General features: G+C 38.2%; 1 protein-coding gene across 1 annotated transcript in view; it reads left to right on the top strand.

The window, feature by feature from the left end:
• The first annotated feature begins 873 nt into the window (after positions 1-873).
• Positions 874-13,671, top strand: part of LOC101155573 (rho GTPase-activating protein 7) — a 75,938-nt gene continuing 63,140 nt past the window's right edge. Inside the window, exons 1-4 of the mRNA XM_011475294.3 lie at positions 874-1,163; positions 2,839-4,715; positions 7,672-7,806; positions 8,257-8,370. Of these exons, the coding sequence (XP_011473596.2) occupies positions 2,886-4,715; positions 7,672-7,806; positions 8,257-8,370 (2,079 nt within the window). The 5' untranslated portion in view covers positions 874-1,163; positions 2,839-2,885. The remainder of the gene's footprint in view (positions 1,164-2,838; positions 4,716-7,671; positions 7,807-8,256; positions 8,371-13,671) is intronic.

Genomic DNA, 13,671 nt, shown 5'->3' with positions numbered 1-13,671 from the left:
AGTATTCTGTAGGTTTCCCTAAAGTCAAGACATAAATCATTTTTGCACCAATGAGCACATTGCCGCCTCTTTATTGGTAATTATTTTGGATTTTTCTTATGGCTAAATGCCCTTTTCTGAAAGAAGGAATCCTTAAGCATATCTATGCCAAATTTGGTGCTTGTACCACAAAATGCGTTATCGATATTACACACAATTTGTCAAAAAAATCAACCTAATCGGCTTCGCTATTATATTCTGGAGCAACTTTTTGTCCGAAAAATATGGTAGGCATCCTTCTGTTTATAAATTGTCTGCTGACGTGTCTTGAACTTTTTTTTAAAGTGCTTTTTTAATTTTTCTTTTTTTATTCTTGCCACATGTTTGGTTAAGAATACTTGTAACATTACAAAAGGACAAACTGAAGGGGAAAAAAAACTTTACAAAAATATTTTAATAAAAGCAGGCTCCAGATATAACTGCGAAAACATTAGTGCAATCTCTCCTGGCTCACAGCCGGCAGACTCACAGGGCAGCCAGTCTGTTACTAATCAAAACCAACTGGTTGAAGTCTTAACGGGCTGAAGGAGAATGGAAAAAAAAAGGATGGCCGAGGAAAAAGAAGAGCTGGGAGGAAAAGGTAAATGCTCTCTGAAACAGTTAGCAGAGAGTGAACATTAGAGGGTAGAGTGAATAAATGTGTGTTTGGTGAGTTTTAAGGAGGAGGGGGGGATGGGGCTCTACGGATGTGATTCATACTCCCTGTCAAAACTGAAGGGGAGGAAACCTGATGAGGACAGAACAGAGGAGATCAGGGAGGGTGGGGAGGCGAAAAAAAAAAGAAAAAGGCCGGCCTATTTTACACCACCCCGACTGTTTGAGACTCAGCGTCAGCAAAAGCATAATCTGATCAAGATGGAAGTTGCAGCTTGACTGCTTCCTGGTTTTCTGCTTTCCTTTGGGGGTTTCAGTGTCTGTCCAACAACTTCAGGGTGAAGATGTAGAGTGGAGACTGGAAAATGCCTTGCAGAAGTCTAGATTAGGATCTTTTCACAGATGAAATATGTCTACTCGGTTGGAAAGACATGGATATCTAAAATCTGGATGAAATGCTTTTGGTGGGATGAATGAAACGGCGGCTCAGTAGACGTTTCTGGATGACTGCAAGACGACTGTCAAATGAAGTAAGGAATGAACACTAACTTTAATACATCTTTCCTTCTAGGCCTGCAGCTTCATAGGTAACTGTATCTTTTTTAACTCACCCATTTCTTATTTTACTAGACAAGTAGAAGTCTGTGCCAGAACAGAAACACCAGTTCTTATGGTTTGGGGTTGCATATTTTATATGACTTCTACGGTACAGGAAGCTGTTTTTCGGCAAAGAAGTCGATGTCATTTTGAGCAAAATCATATTTGATGTAATGATATTTTTACAAATGGAGTTTCTTCACAACAGACAATTTTTAGCTGGCATACATATCAAATGCATAGCGTGCAACAGCATATCAAGGATACCTAACCTATTATCTTACTCTGGCACCAGACAGGTTTCCTTCTTTGAATTTATTTATTCTTGCCCCCTCATTTGCCCTTATTTTTAAGTACATATTAGTATCATTATTGACAAAGATTAAAAATCATCTATACAAGCTTCTTTAAGCATAGCATAATAATAAAGATAAAAATAACAAAACAAAAAGTACAAAAAGTAACATTAAATAATATAAATAAAATTAGCATTATCTTAAAATAACGTTCTCCTTTGCCATCCTTCCACAAAGTCACCATTTGAATAGTCTGGCTCTGCCACTAATGTGTATGATTAGATTAAATTTAATGGAGACACTGACTTTTTCACATTTCTTTTCTACATTATTAGAGGGCCGATATCATGCAAAATTAACTTTTTGAGCTGTTTGGTGTATTTTAATGCTAACAACCCCATAGCAGTATTTTGATCCATTCACGCATTTCTGAGTATTCCTCTGAAAACCTGCGCTCTGAGTACCAGCCCCACCCAGTCCACAAAAACAAGCGGGTTCTCACATTGTGGCGTAGAAAGGTGGGGATGTTCCCCTTCCAGGAGGAGTCTGCGCTGCCAGTACGGCCCCCAGGCTAACACAAACACACTCCTACTTTTGCCACAGAGCTAGCGGTAATCGGTTACACGCTTTTATTTTATATGCACAATATGCACATCCCTCTTTGCATATGTTCGGATATATTTATTTTTGTCGGAGAAACACAGAGATGCTGCAAAGGCTGGCTCTAAGTTGATGTCCACAAGGAGAGAAAGGCGGTGCCACAGAGATCAATGAAAATTAGCTGCAATAAATATCCAATTTTCATAAGAAATCATTCTTTAGCTAGGCAAAGGTTATATGAATATAATTCACTCTGAGAGGCTTAAGAAAAGCATGATATAGACCCTTTGAATCTTGAGAAACCTACTAAGAGTTTGCAATTTGAAACACAGTTTAGCAACTTAATATACTCTAATGTAATTTATTTGTTGGGGACTTTGATTTCGTTCTCTTTATCTGTGAATTATGCTTTTTATGTGTGTGCGAAAATGTGAGATTACACCAAATTTTCAAAACCTTTTTGAACTTTTCCATTTACATTTTGTTAAATGTTAGTATAACCTTTAAATGGATTGCACTTTATTGGAGTTCCCAGGGAATGTAAGTGCAGGGTCATTGCATCATTCTTGAACTTTCACTTATTGCTTCCTGTTTACTTGAGAAGTGAGACATTGTTTCCCTTGAGCTTTTAGCTTTTGTAAACTTGGTAGCACTTGATGTTTCTCATGCCAATTTCTTTCTTTCTTTTTCTTTTTTTTTTGTTCATCTACAGCAGATGTGCTTCGAGGATTTATTATGGGATAGAACTGGCTCTCCATCATGCCAGTAGCCATTAGGAAAAGAAGCTGGGAAGAGCACGTAACTCACCCATCTGGACTGCAGTACAGCTACGACGACCTGGATCTGGTCTGCTGTCATGGAGTTGACGGCGAAGGACCTGGGATTGGATCTGGGGATTTAAAACAAGGTCGACGGCTGAGGTGTGCTTCATTGCCAGAAGGCTGCCACCAGCTGCCCACAAATGACCATGCCAGGTCACTCGTGGGTGAAGCAACCACTGACAAATATATTACTGAGTCAGAGGAGGTAACATTAACTGACAAGAATGAAAAAATTGCTCAAGATTTGCTTGAGTCATTCAACGGCTCTCACAAACTGGACTCGCAATCACAGCCTCTGCAAACTACAAACCCTGGAACCTCTGAAACTCATTGGTGTAAATTTAACAGCATGCCTGCTGGTGCAAACAGCTCAGTTGATACCAAAAGTCGGAGGGAGCACATTTTCTGTAATGGAAGTGTTGCTTGTCCACAAAGCAGCCAATGCCACATCTGCAACAGCCATAATGTCTTTAAAAGTCCACATATCTGTCGTGAAGGGCAACAATACATCTCTATCTCCTCAAACAATAGGTCTCCATTGTGTGGTTCTGCTTGTGAACTGCCTGGCAAACTTCCAGACTACCAGGAAACAAAAGAGAGCCACACAGAGGGTTACAGCAGACCTCCTGAAATCTCTCGGGCCACCCTAAACCCGGACTCCGTCACTGAACTCAGACCTCACGCTAACTGCCCAGATGTTGTCAAAGGGATGATTTCCACCTCTGACCGAGCTGGAGCTGGTGAACCGCTTGCTGTTGAGCTGCACAGTTTGGCTAATGAGAGGGAGTGCGGTGATGCAATATCAACAAACAGGACAATGGACTTGCTTGTAAATTTAGTTGCAAATGGAGATTGTGCTGAAGGAAGAGTTGATGGTTGGAGCACAGATTCAGCTGACAAGCTGGATGGAATGAATGACTCAGCAATTCGACAAGAAAACACAGGACTTGACCATCACGCAAGAGACGTTGAAGGAGAGCAGGATCAGCAGAGTTCTGCTGGGTCATTGGATCAGGGTAATAGTTGTAAGATGCTTAACCAGACCTTGATGAAGCAACGTGATGTAGAAGTGGCTGTTGAGAGCTGCCTTGATGGACAGGAAAGTGCAAAAGAAGACAACAAGGAGGCAACGTTGCTCAATCACAGTCCATCTGAATTGTCTGATAATGGAATGAAAAGACAGTGTTGCTCTTTAACAGGAACTATGTCGTCTAATCAACCAAGGTCGGAATGTTTACCTGTAGACCTCGAAAACACTGGGCATAGTGCAAATGAGAATGTGAAACTATCCTTATGTCAGTCAACTGAAAATTGTAATCTTCAAAAATTACCTCAAAAATTGAGTGTTGGTGAAGATTGTACTGAAAATTGTAGTTCCAAACTGGATACAATACCAGAGATCACCTTTATGGATCAAGTCAATGTTCTAAAATCTGAAATGAACACAGACACTCATTCTTTTACCCAAAATCCTATTCAGTTCTCCCATCTGGACGATGAGCATAAGGCTCCTGGAAACCCAGCACCATGCTCTAAAGAGGTCAGTGAGAGCAGCCATGGCAACCAAACCCGTTGCTTGAGTGAGTCACCTGCTGCAGAGGTGACAGATGGTCACAGGGAACACTGCAGACCAGAGGCCACAGTTTCCACAAGGAAGGAGGCGGACAAGACTTTGAGCGACATCCAGCTACAAAGCTCAGTTTGGGATGGAACGAATGAGACGGGGCATAACAAAGCAGACAACATGGTCAAAGTGCGCATGAGAAAGGTAGGAGAAAATACATCACTGCAGAATGGATGCCATTTTTTCACAGCCTACTTTTTCCTACATCTTTTTTTTTTTTATGTAAACAGATTCTCATTGGGAAAAATGCTTGACAGATGGTTTGTCCCACACTCTGGCACGTGTCTTTGAAAACCATGACTTCACTTCTCACAGGCACACAGATCAGTGAGAGGGGGACCTGTTAAATGTTTTACTCCTTCTTGAAGAAAAACAAGGTCCTATAAGGCTATAAAGTCTGCAAATGCAGAGGACGCTGGAAGCTCAAGTATTCTCCAGAGTAAAATGCCTGAACTGTTTTTGAAATCAGCTATTGTGTGCTGTGCAGTTCATTCTCAATCTACCACTTTGATATAGTCATTTTGAATTTTTTGAACACCTGTCTTCTTGTTATTTTATTCTCTATTCGTGCATTACATACCTTTCTAATGAGCATATCGTTTAGGTAAAACTCAACTGTAACCAATATAATTACTTTTTTTATTATGAATTTGAAAAGATCAGTAAAAGAAATCCCATCACTGACTTCATGTTTAATCTTTAACTTTGCACCACTTTGTCCAGCATGTTTATGACCATTTAAAAGACTATTATAAGTTTGGACTTTTTTACAAAATGTGTGCCTTTTGAATTGGAATTGATTTATCTATGGATTTGTTTAAGGGAAAAGTACTTAAAGACCCACTCCAATCTATTTTTGAGCTATAATTAAAGCATTCCCAGTGGTCTTTTAATTTTTATCAGAAATTCACTGCTGGGTTGTGGGTGGGACCGTTTGCCCAGAGCAACCCTGCTCACCAGGGAGCTTGTGGCTCACCCGGCGTATTTTCTATGTCCCAAATATGATCTTTTTCAAACTGCATTTTTTTGTCTGCTCCTGATTTACAATGATTTGAATAATAAATACTCAAAAATACAATTTTGTACTTAATTTTAGTTCCTGTATGTCCTCCATCATCAGAAAAATGCCACAAAAACACAATTTTCTTCAGAGCTGGTCTTTAAAATATTGCAAAGCTACCTGTGGGATAAAATTAAGTATTTATAGATCTGATTTGTTTAACAATTTTGACAACATCATGAAAAATATGGTCAAAACTAAAACATAAACATGCTTTCTTTTTGGCTTTTAATCCTGTATTTTATCTTCTCAACATAAGCAATGGCAACAAAGTCAGACTGATATTCCATTGTGCTTTGCACTCTCTAACAGTCATTTCCCCAGCAGGCCATGTTGATGGTACAGACTCAGTTTGTAAAATGAAACCATCTGGTTTGTATAATGGCTTGAGATTGAACAGATATTGGACCTTGTTACTGTGTTTATTTGTTTTAGCAACAAGGTCTTATCCTAACCCCAGGGCTAAACTGGATGAACAGTTCTTTATCTGGCTGCAGATGCCTTACTTACATCCTCCTGAGTCTTTTTTCTTTTTCTTTTTACCATTTCCACCCTAACTCATTGATTAAATATGTCTCAACTTGATTCTTTTTCAATACATGTTCTACTTATATATCATCTTGTTTAGGTCATGTACAAGTCTTTGCTATTTTCTAATTTTCTACAGCAGTTGGAAGACTATTCCGTATCTGATCAGTGAAAAAAACAGTGAAAACACAATGTACGTGCCAGAGCAATGTGTGGTTTGGGGGGTTAAACGGAGCAATCTCAAGTTTGAGTTGTGTGGGAACCGTTTTCTCTTTCCAAAAGGGGAATTTCAAAGGAACAAAGTAGAAACCTCAAAAATGGGAAAGACAGGGAAAGCGTAACACCCAAACCCCACCATGCCCTAAAAATACTGCACTCTAAGATTGTGCGTTACCCATTTTTTTTATACTGTTGTGTGGTTGTTCCTGCCATACTGAGACTGATCCTTTTGTTCATTCAGTGAAGCTGGGTAAAGATGGCATTGTCTCTTTATGGCACAATGTGTCATTGTGATTGTGTGAGGGGACAGAATGCAGCGGTGTGCAAAGCCCCTGGCTTGGAATGTCGCTGAATGCATCGATGTGAAGACATTTCCACGAGACGGCCCTTGACATCTATGTGCCCTTTCAGCAAACCCCATAGAAACAGACTTTGGCAGACTAATGGGGAACTAAATGGAAAACACACACATGCACTAGTCATGAGATGTTATTGGAGACCTAGTTTGTGGTAAAGTGCAGCAGTAAGCCCGTAATTGATGATTTTTGCTGCTTTAGATAGTTTCGCTCCACTCACATTGACACTACTATGAAAGCAATTCTTTATACTCACGGAGAGTCAAGAATCTTTTGAGACACGTTTGGTAAATATTTGAAATACGTTATTTATCCTTCGCAATCTAATCAAATTTGGGCTTGAAAGTGTTTCCTTTATCTGTGTTTTGCCCTGGCAAACTTTTCCATGTATAGTAGCCCTTCATTCACAGGTTTTACACGCCTGTGAAAATGCATTTCTTGCTTGCAATTAGGTTTTTAGGCAAAACAGGACAACTCTTTTTTTTTTTTTAGTAAAAGCTTGGACAGGGAACCCCACACACCAAGATAGCAGATAGGCAGATAAAGATGAAGACACATAGCTTTGAGCTCTAAAGACTTTTACAGGTTTTTTTTATGTTTGGCAAAAGCAGGAATAAAACACAGCTGTAGTTGCTTCAGTTGTCTTGTATCCGTCAAGCCACTTGAGGTCAGTGTAGCCTCTTTAACACAGTTTTGATTAATAAGAAATACAGATGTATTGTTTATTTCAAGATGACATGATGGTGTCACATGAGAGTCAGCAACAGAATTTAGTTCAACTGCCAATAGAGGATAGAAATGGAAATGAGGTTTGCTCAAAAACCGTGCAAGGACCATTAAACCTGCAAGTAATATGGAGTTTGACAAATTTCTTCAGAAGATTTTTAGGGTATTTTATTAATTTCTGGTTCTCCCCTGGTTTGTCATTTGTTCTCAGCGGGAGCATGCTCGTTTGGACTCAATGGTGCTTCTGCTGATGAAGCTGGACCAACTGGACCAGGAAATTGAAAATGCACTCATTGCAACCTCCTCTGTGGACAGGACCCACACCCTCCATCGACAGCAACGCCTGGTACATGACTTTGCTTTTTGGTTAATAGGTCGTTTTCACAAAAAAAAAAAACAACAACACAGCTATTAGTTAAGGCACTGTTGAAGTCCAAATGGACTTCCCCGGGTTCTGATTTGGAGTCAGAAGGAACCTGTAGTTGAAGGTTCTAATAATGAGACTCGACACTCTGAAACTCTGGTTCGCCCCTGCAGAGGGAGAATTCAACACAGCTGCTTACAACCTCTCATCACAGTCTGTGTCAATTCTGGCTTCTTCCTTCTGCAGGGTCTTTTTATTGAACACTTGTATCCTAATCTACTCAGCACAAAACATCAGATATGTCAGTTTTTTATTTAAATATAATTATTACATGTGCTGGATTTCAAAACAAATTGATTCTCACTTACTGGATGTGAAAAAATTTAAAATAAATGCTGGTTCTAACTTGCTTTTTTTATGTAATTTGTGCAGAAAGCAGATGAAGGATCTTTGCCAGCTGCTTCACAAGCCCCCCCAAATCCACATTTTTCAGGCATTCTCTCCTCAGAATCCACAGCATCTCCTGATGAAAAAACAGAAAATAAGGTAAGTCAAGAGGTCAATGTACAATCAATTCTTAAGACTCTAGAAAATGCAAAGATAATTGTTACTTTTTGTATTTGTCACACTAGATTATTCAGCAACAAACTATGTAAACCCATTACAAAGTTTAGTAATACTGTCTTTCTTTTTATTGTTGTTTTATTTTCTGTATTACCGGTAAGTAGTAATGCTAGTGACAGGAAAAGTGATCAGAAAAATATTTTCTACAAAATATATACACAAAATAATAACAAATTGTCCAATAAATTGCCCAAAAAACTAAAGATTTTTCAAAAAAATCTGAACAGTTATTTGTACAAAAAAATCTTTAAAAATACAAAAAGGAAAACAACATAGATAAACTTTTTACTTGTTATTTATTTCCTAGCGCTCTTTTTTAGTGCTTCTCCAATATGTCTAGAGGTTCTACAAGAGAACTTTACTTTATAATATAATAACAGTAAAATAATTTCTTCAAAGGTAGCCATTTCCACATAATCAGGTACAACAGAAGCAACCTCTGCTGCCCAGTCGCTACTATCACACATTTTCCTCTACACGGCTTTGGTTTTGTTGGGTTTGACCAATTTATATGAGTTATAATCAATATAAGATAAAAAATAGAATGAATCCTATTTGTGTTCATGAAAAAGAAGTAATATTGTTTTAAATTTAATGGATTTCAAGAAATTTTGCAAAATTCTATACAAAGATAGAAAAAAAGAATATCTGCTTAGTTATTCCTCTGTACTAGTATTATTTTAAGCCTTTTGAAAATTTTATTTTGATCATCTTGTATAGTCTTTTGGTCTTTGTTGTGTATCTTTAGTAATATTTATATACATTCTGTCATATTTAGCAGATGACAGGCTGCTGACAGATGCGTTTAAGCAAAATTCCCCTTACCATTTGAATAAAATTAGTTAACCTTGTATGTAAAGTTGGTTCATGAGACATTTTCTGTTTATCTTTGTTCAATTTTTCTTTTTGCCTTTATTGTAAATATTCAAATTTGATCACGTTTGCTAGTGCTTTTTACAGTTCCTCAAGTGTTTGGCTTTTACAAAATCATTTAGTTTGTGTCAGGTACAAAAACATAGTGATGCTTAGGCTGTATAAGGTCAGAAAAAGGAAAAATGGCAATACACACTGAATGCATGCGTAAACACATATACACGGCAGCAAACGTCCCAATTGCAGGAATGTCCTTCTGCTCTTGGAGCTTAGCCAAGCAGACGTTAAAACTCTATAATTAGCTGGTTCCAAAGTCCCCCCCTCCCCTCAACTTAACAAAGGGGTCATGAGGGGAGTCTGGGAGGTTAAAAGCCAGGGCAGGGGGAGCATAGGGGGACACACTTCAAGTGGGACATGCCTTTTAATCCTTTGCTTGCTCATTTTAGGACTTTCTAAGTCCTGCACCTAAACAATCTTTTACATTTTGCCCAAAATTTTTGAATTTGATGAAGGAGAAAAAAAAAGCCTCTTAAGCAATGTGGGCATTTTTTATGCATTAGTGTAAAAATTATAACCACAAATGTCAAGGAGGGTTGTTATGCATCTTAACAACCCTTCCATTTAGCAAGAAGAAACACACACGCATTCCTCAATTTTCTAAAGTTTCATGTTGATATTTCTGTCTTCCTGCATGTCATAACTTTTCTCACAGGAGAGGAATGACATGCCTATTTTGCACAAGCCCAAATGAACATGCTCTATGATTAGTAGGCTTGGTCTGTTGCCAGTTACTCCATGGCATTCATTTCTTATGTAACCCATGGTAACTCACTAAGCTTGGGTAAACAGTCCTTTCACTGTGCCTAATAGGAGGCCTTTTACAGTGGCGGCCCCATGGGGTGATAGATTGAAGCCAAATAGATGACGACTTCATGAAAAGGATTCCCTGATGTTAATTGCTCCTGGTTAATTTTTTTAAATCCCTTACAAAAAAATGTTATGACAATTTAATCTTTTTTATTTTGCAATGTTCTAAGTTACAATATTAATACAACAAAGGGATTCAATGTGTATCTTTTTTTGTATCACTCAATTCAATTCAATTCAATTTTATTTGTATAGCCCAAAATCACAACAACAGTCGTCTCGATGGGCTTCGAAGTAAAACATGAAATCAAAAGGATCACAAATACAAAGAGTTCAATAGAAAAATACTAAAATGAACTAACAAACTGACTAAGCTATACTGGCATCCCTGCCCTTAGACCCCCCTTCGCGGTAAGGAAAAACTCCCAAAAAAAACGGATTCCGGAAAAAACGAAGAAACCTCAGGGGTGCCCACATGAAGGAGGGATCCTCCCCCAGGACGGACAGGTGATTTACCAGAAATCTTAGAGAAGAATTAACTTATCTAAATCTACAACTACATATATAAAAGTCCAGCAGACGAGCTTCATCCAGCCGTGGTTGTGGGGACAGTCAAAGGCGCGAGTCGAGCCGAGACAGGAACCACAGCCAGGTGTAGGAGCAGGAGCAGACAGGAGCAGGAGCAGAGACGAGGTACTCGGTCAGGTACAGAGCAGAGACGAGCCAGAGATGAGCCAGAGGCAGGATCCACAGCCAGGTGTAGGAGCAGGAGCAAAGGCGAGGTAAACGGTCAGGAACTGGAGCATGGATGAGCCAACTGGAGTCTGGAAGCACTCCCACTCCCCAGGAGGGGAGAGGAAAAGAGGGACAATACATGAATCGCACTGCACCAAACAGCGGCATGGAAAACTAAATGATGAATAAGGTTTAGTAAGTAACCAAGAACAATGATATTTTGAGGAGGTAGCTGTTATATTTTCCACCTCATAAATTATTGTGACTCTTGAAAATTCTATGCACGTAATAATATATGCAGTAATAATTTAAGAAAGTTAAAATACTGTTTTCATTTATATTTAGCAAAAAATCACACCCAATGTATCTTGGATAGTTTTTCATACTGTTTTTTGTTGTTGTTTTTTTTTCTTTAACTGACTTGGTGTAACTCTTAACAGATGGGAAATAACTGATATTTGAGTCCAAGCAATGTTACTCAATAAACAGTTGAATATATATATATATATATATATATATATATATATATATATATATATATATATATATATATATATATATATATATATATATACAGTGCAGACCAAAACTTTGGACACACAAAGAGTTTTCTTTATTTTCATGACTATGAAAATTGTAGATTCACACTGAAGGCATAAAAACTATGAATTAACAAATGTGGAATTATATACATGACAAAAAAGTGTGAAACAACTGAAAAATACAAAGAAACTGGCTCACATGGACCGCCCCAGTAAAGGAAGACCAAGAGTCACCTCTGCTGCGAAGGATAATTTCATCCGAGTCACCAGCCTCAGAAATGGCAGGTTAACAGCAGCTCAGATTAGAGAGCAGGTCAATGGCACACAGAGTTCTAGCAGCAGACACATCTCTACAACAACTGTTCCAAGGAGACTGTGTGAATCAGGCCTTCTTGGTAGAATATGCAAAAGAAAGGCAACAAGCAGAAGAGACTTGTTTGGGCTAAAGAACACAAGAAATGGACATTAGACCAGTGGAAATCTGTGCCTTGGTCTGATGAGTCCAAATTGGAGATTTTTGGTTCCAACCACTGCGTCTTTGTGCGACGAAGAAAAGGTGAACGGATGGACCCTGCATGCCTGGTACCCACCGTGAAGCATGGAGGAAGAGGTGTGATGGTGTGGGGGGGCTGTGCTGGTGACACTGTTGAGGATTTATTCCAAATTTAAGGCATACTGAACCAGCATGGCACCACAGCATTTTGCAGCGGCATGTTATTCCACCCGGTTTGCATTTAGTTGGACCGTCGTTTATTTTTCAATGGGACAATGACCCCAAACACACCTCCAGGCTGAGTAAGGGCTATTGGACCAAGAAGGAGAGTGATGGGTGCTGCGCCAGATAACCTGGCCTCCACAGTCACCAGACCAAAACCCAATCGAGATGTTTTGGGGTGAGCTGGACCACAGAGTGAAGGCAAAAGCGCCAACAAGTGCTGAGCATCTCTGGGAACTCCTTCAAGACTGTTGGAAGACCATTTCAGGTGACTACCTCTTGAAGCTCATCAAGAGAATGCCAAGAGTGTGCAAAGCAGTAATAAAAGCAAAAGGTGGCTACTTTGAAGAACCTACAACAGGGGTGTCAAACTTATTTTCCTCGAGGGCCACATCAGTATAGTATTTGTCCTCAAAGGGCCAGATGTCACTAATACATGTAACTAAATGTAATGAAAAATAAATGAAACTACTCCTTAATGTTAAATAACTCATTATTTATGATACATTTTTAAAGTGACAATTATGGAGTCCTATGTTGTTCATAATTAAATAAATAAATTGCAGTTGCATAGAAAACATATGTTTGCTTGTTACTCAATCCTTTTAGATTTGATTCTGTCAGGTTAGGTTATATGGATAATGTTTAAGTCCTAATTTATAGTTGGCAATTCCAAAATTTAAAGTCCTATTCCCCCTAGATATGAACAAATACACACCATTTTATATTTATTTTTTTAAGAAATTAAAAACTTTTATGGTCTTGAGGGCCACATAAAATGACATGGAGGGCCACATTTGGCCCCTGGGCCTTGAGTTTGACACATGTGACCTACAATATAACATATTTTCAGTTGTTTCACACTTTTTTGTTATGTATATAATTCCACATGTGTTAATTCACAGTTTAGATGCCTTTAGTGTGAATTTACTATTTTCATAGTCATGAAAATAAAGAAAACTATTTGAACGAGAAGGTATGTCAAAACTTTTGGTCTGTACTGTATATATATATTTTTGGGGAAATTACTTTAATAGCATAGGAATCTGAATCTAGATAAGGATGGTATTGTCCTCAAAAAAAAAGGATGGAATGAGAATAGAAATAATTAATAGTACTTCCTGAGAATCCTAAAGTAGCTCCCATTCACATGTAGGTGCAACCAGCCTATTAAAACAGTGACAAAAGCAGTAAATATAAATATTTTTACAAGATTCTTTAAGACGTCTTCTATTCAGTTTAGCAAAACTCAAATGTGTAGTACAAGTAGCGTATTTTTACCTTTCCTATTTTGAATAAGAGAAAACTAAAGAATCTGCATTGAATAATGTGTGTTGATTGCTATAATTAATCAGCATTAGTTAGAAAGACCAAACTGATTATATTTTTCTCTTCTTCAGTACCTTTAAAGTTATTTTGAAAATCTATTAACTTGAAACAAAAACTGATCTCAATATAGATTCATATGACTTCATGACTTAATTTTTTTTT

This window comes from Oryzias latipes, chromosome 1 (genome assembly GCF_002234675.1).
Source record: "Oryzias latipes chromosome 1, ASM223467v1".
In the NCBI taxonomy this organism is placed as follows: domain Eukaryota; kingdom Metazoa; phylum Chordata; class Actinopteri; order Beloniformes; family Adrianichthyidae; genus Oryzias; species Oryzias latipes.
The sequence above is the reverse complement of the archived record's forward strand: the minus strand, read 5'-3'. Positions and strand labels throughout refer to the sequence as shown.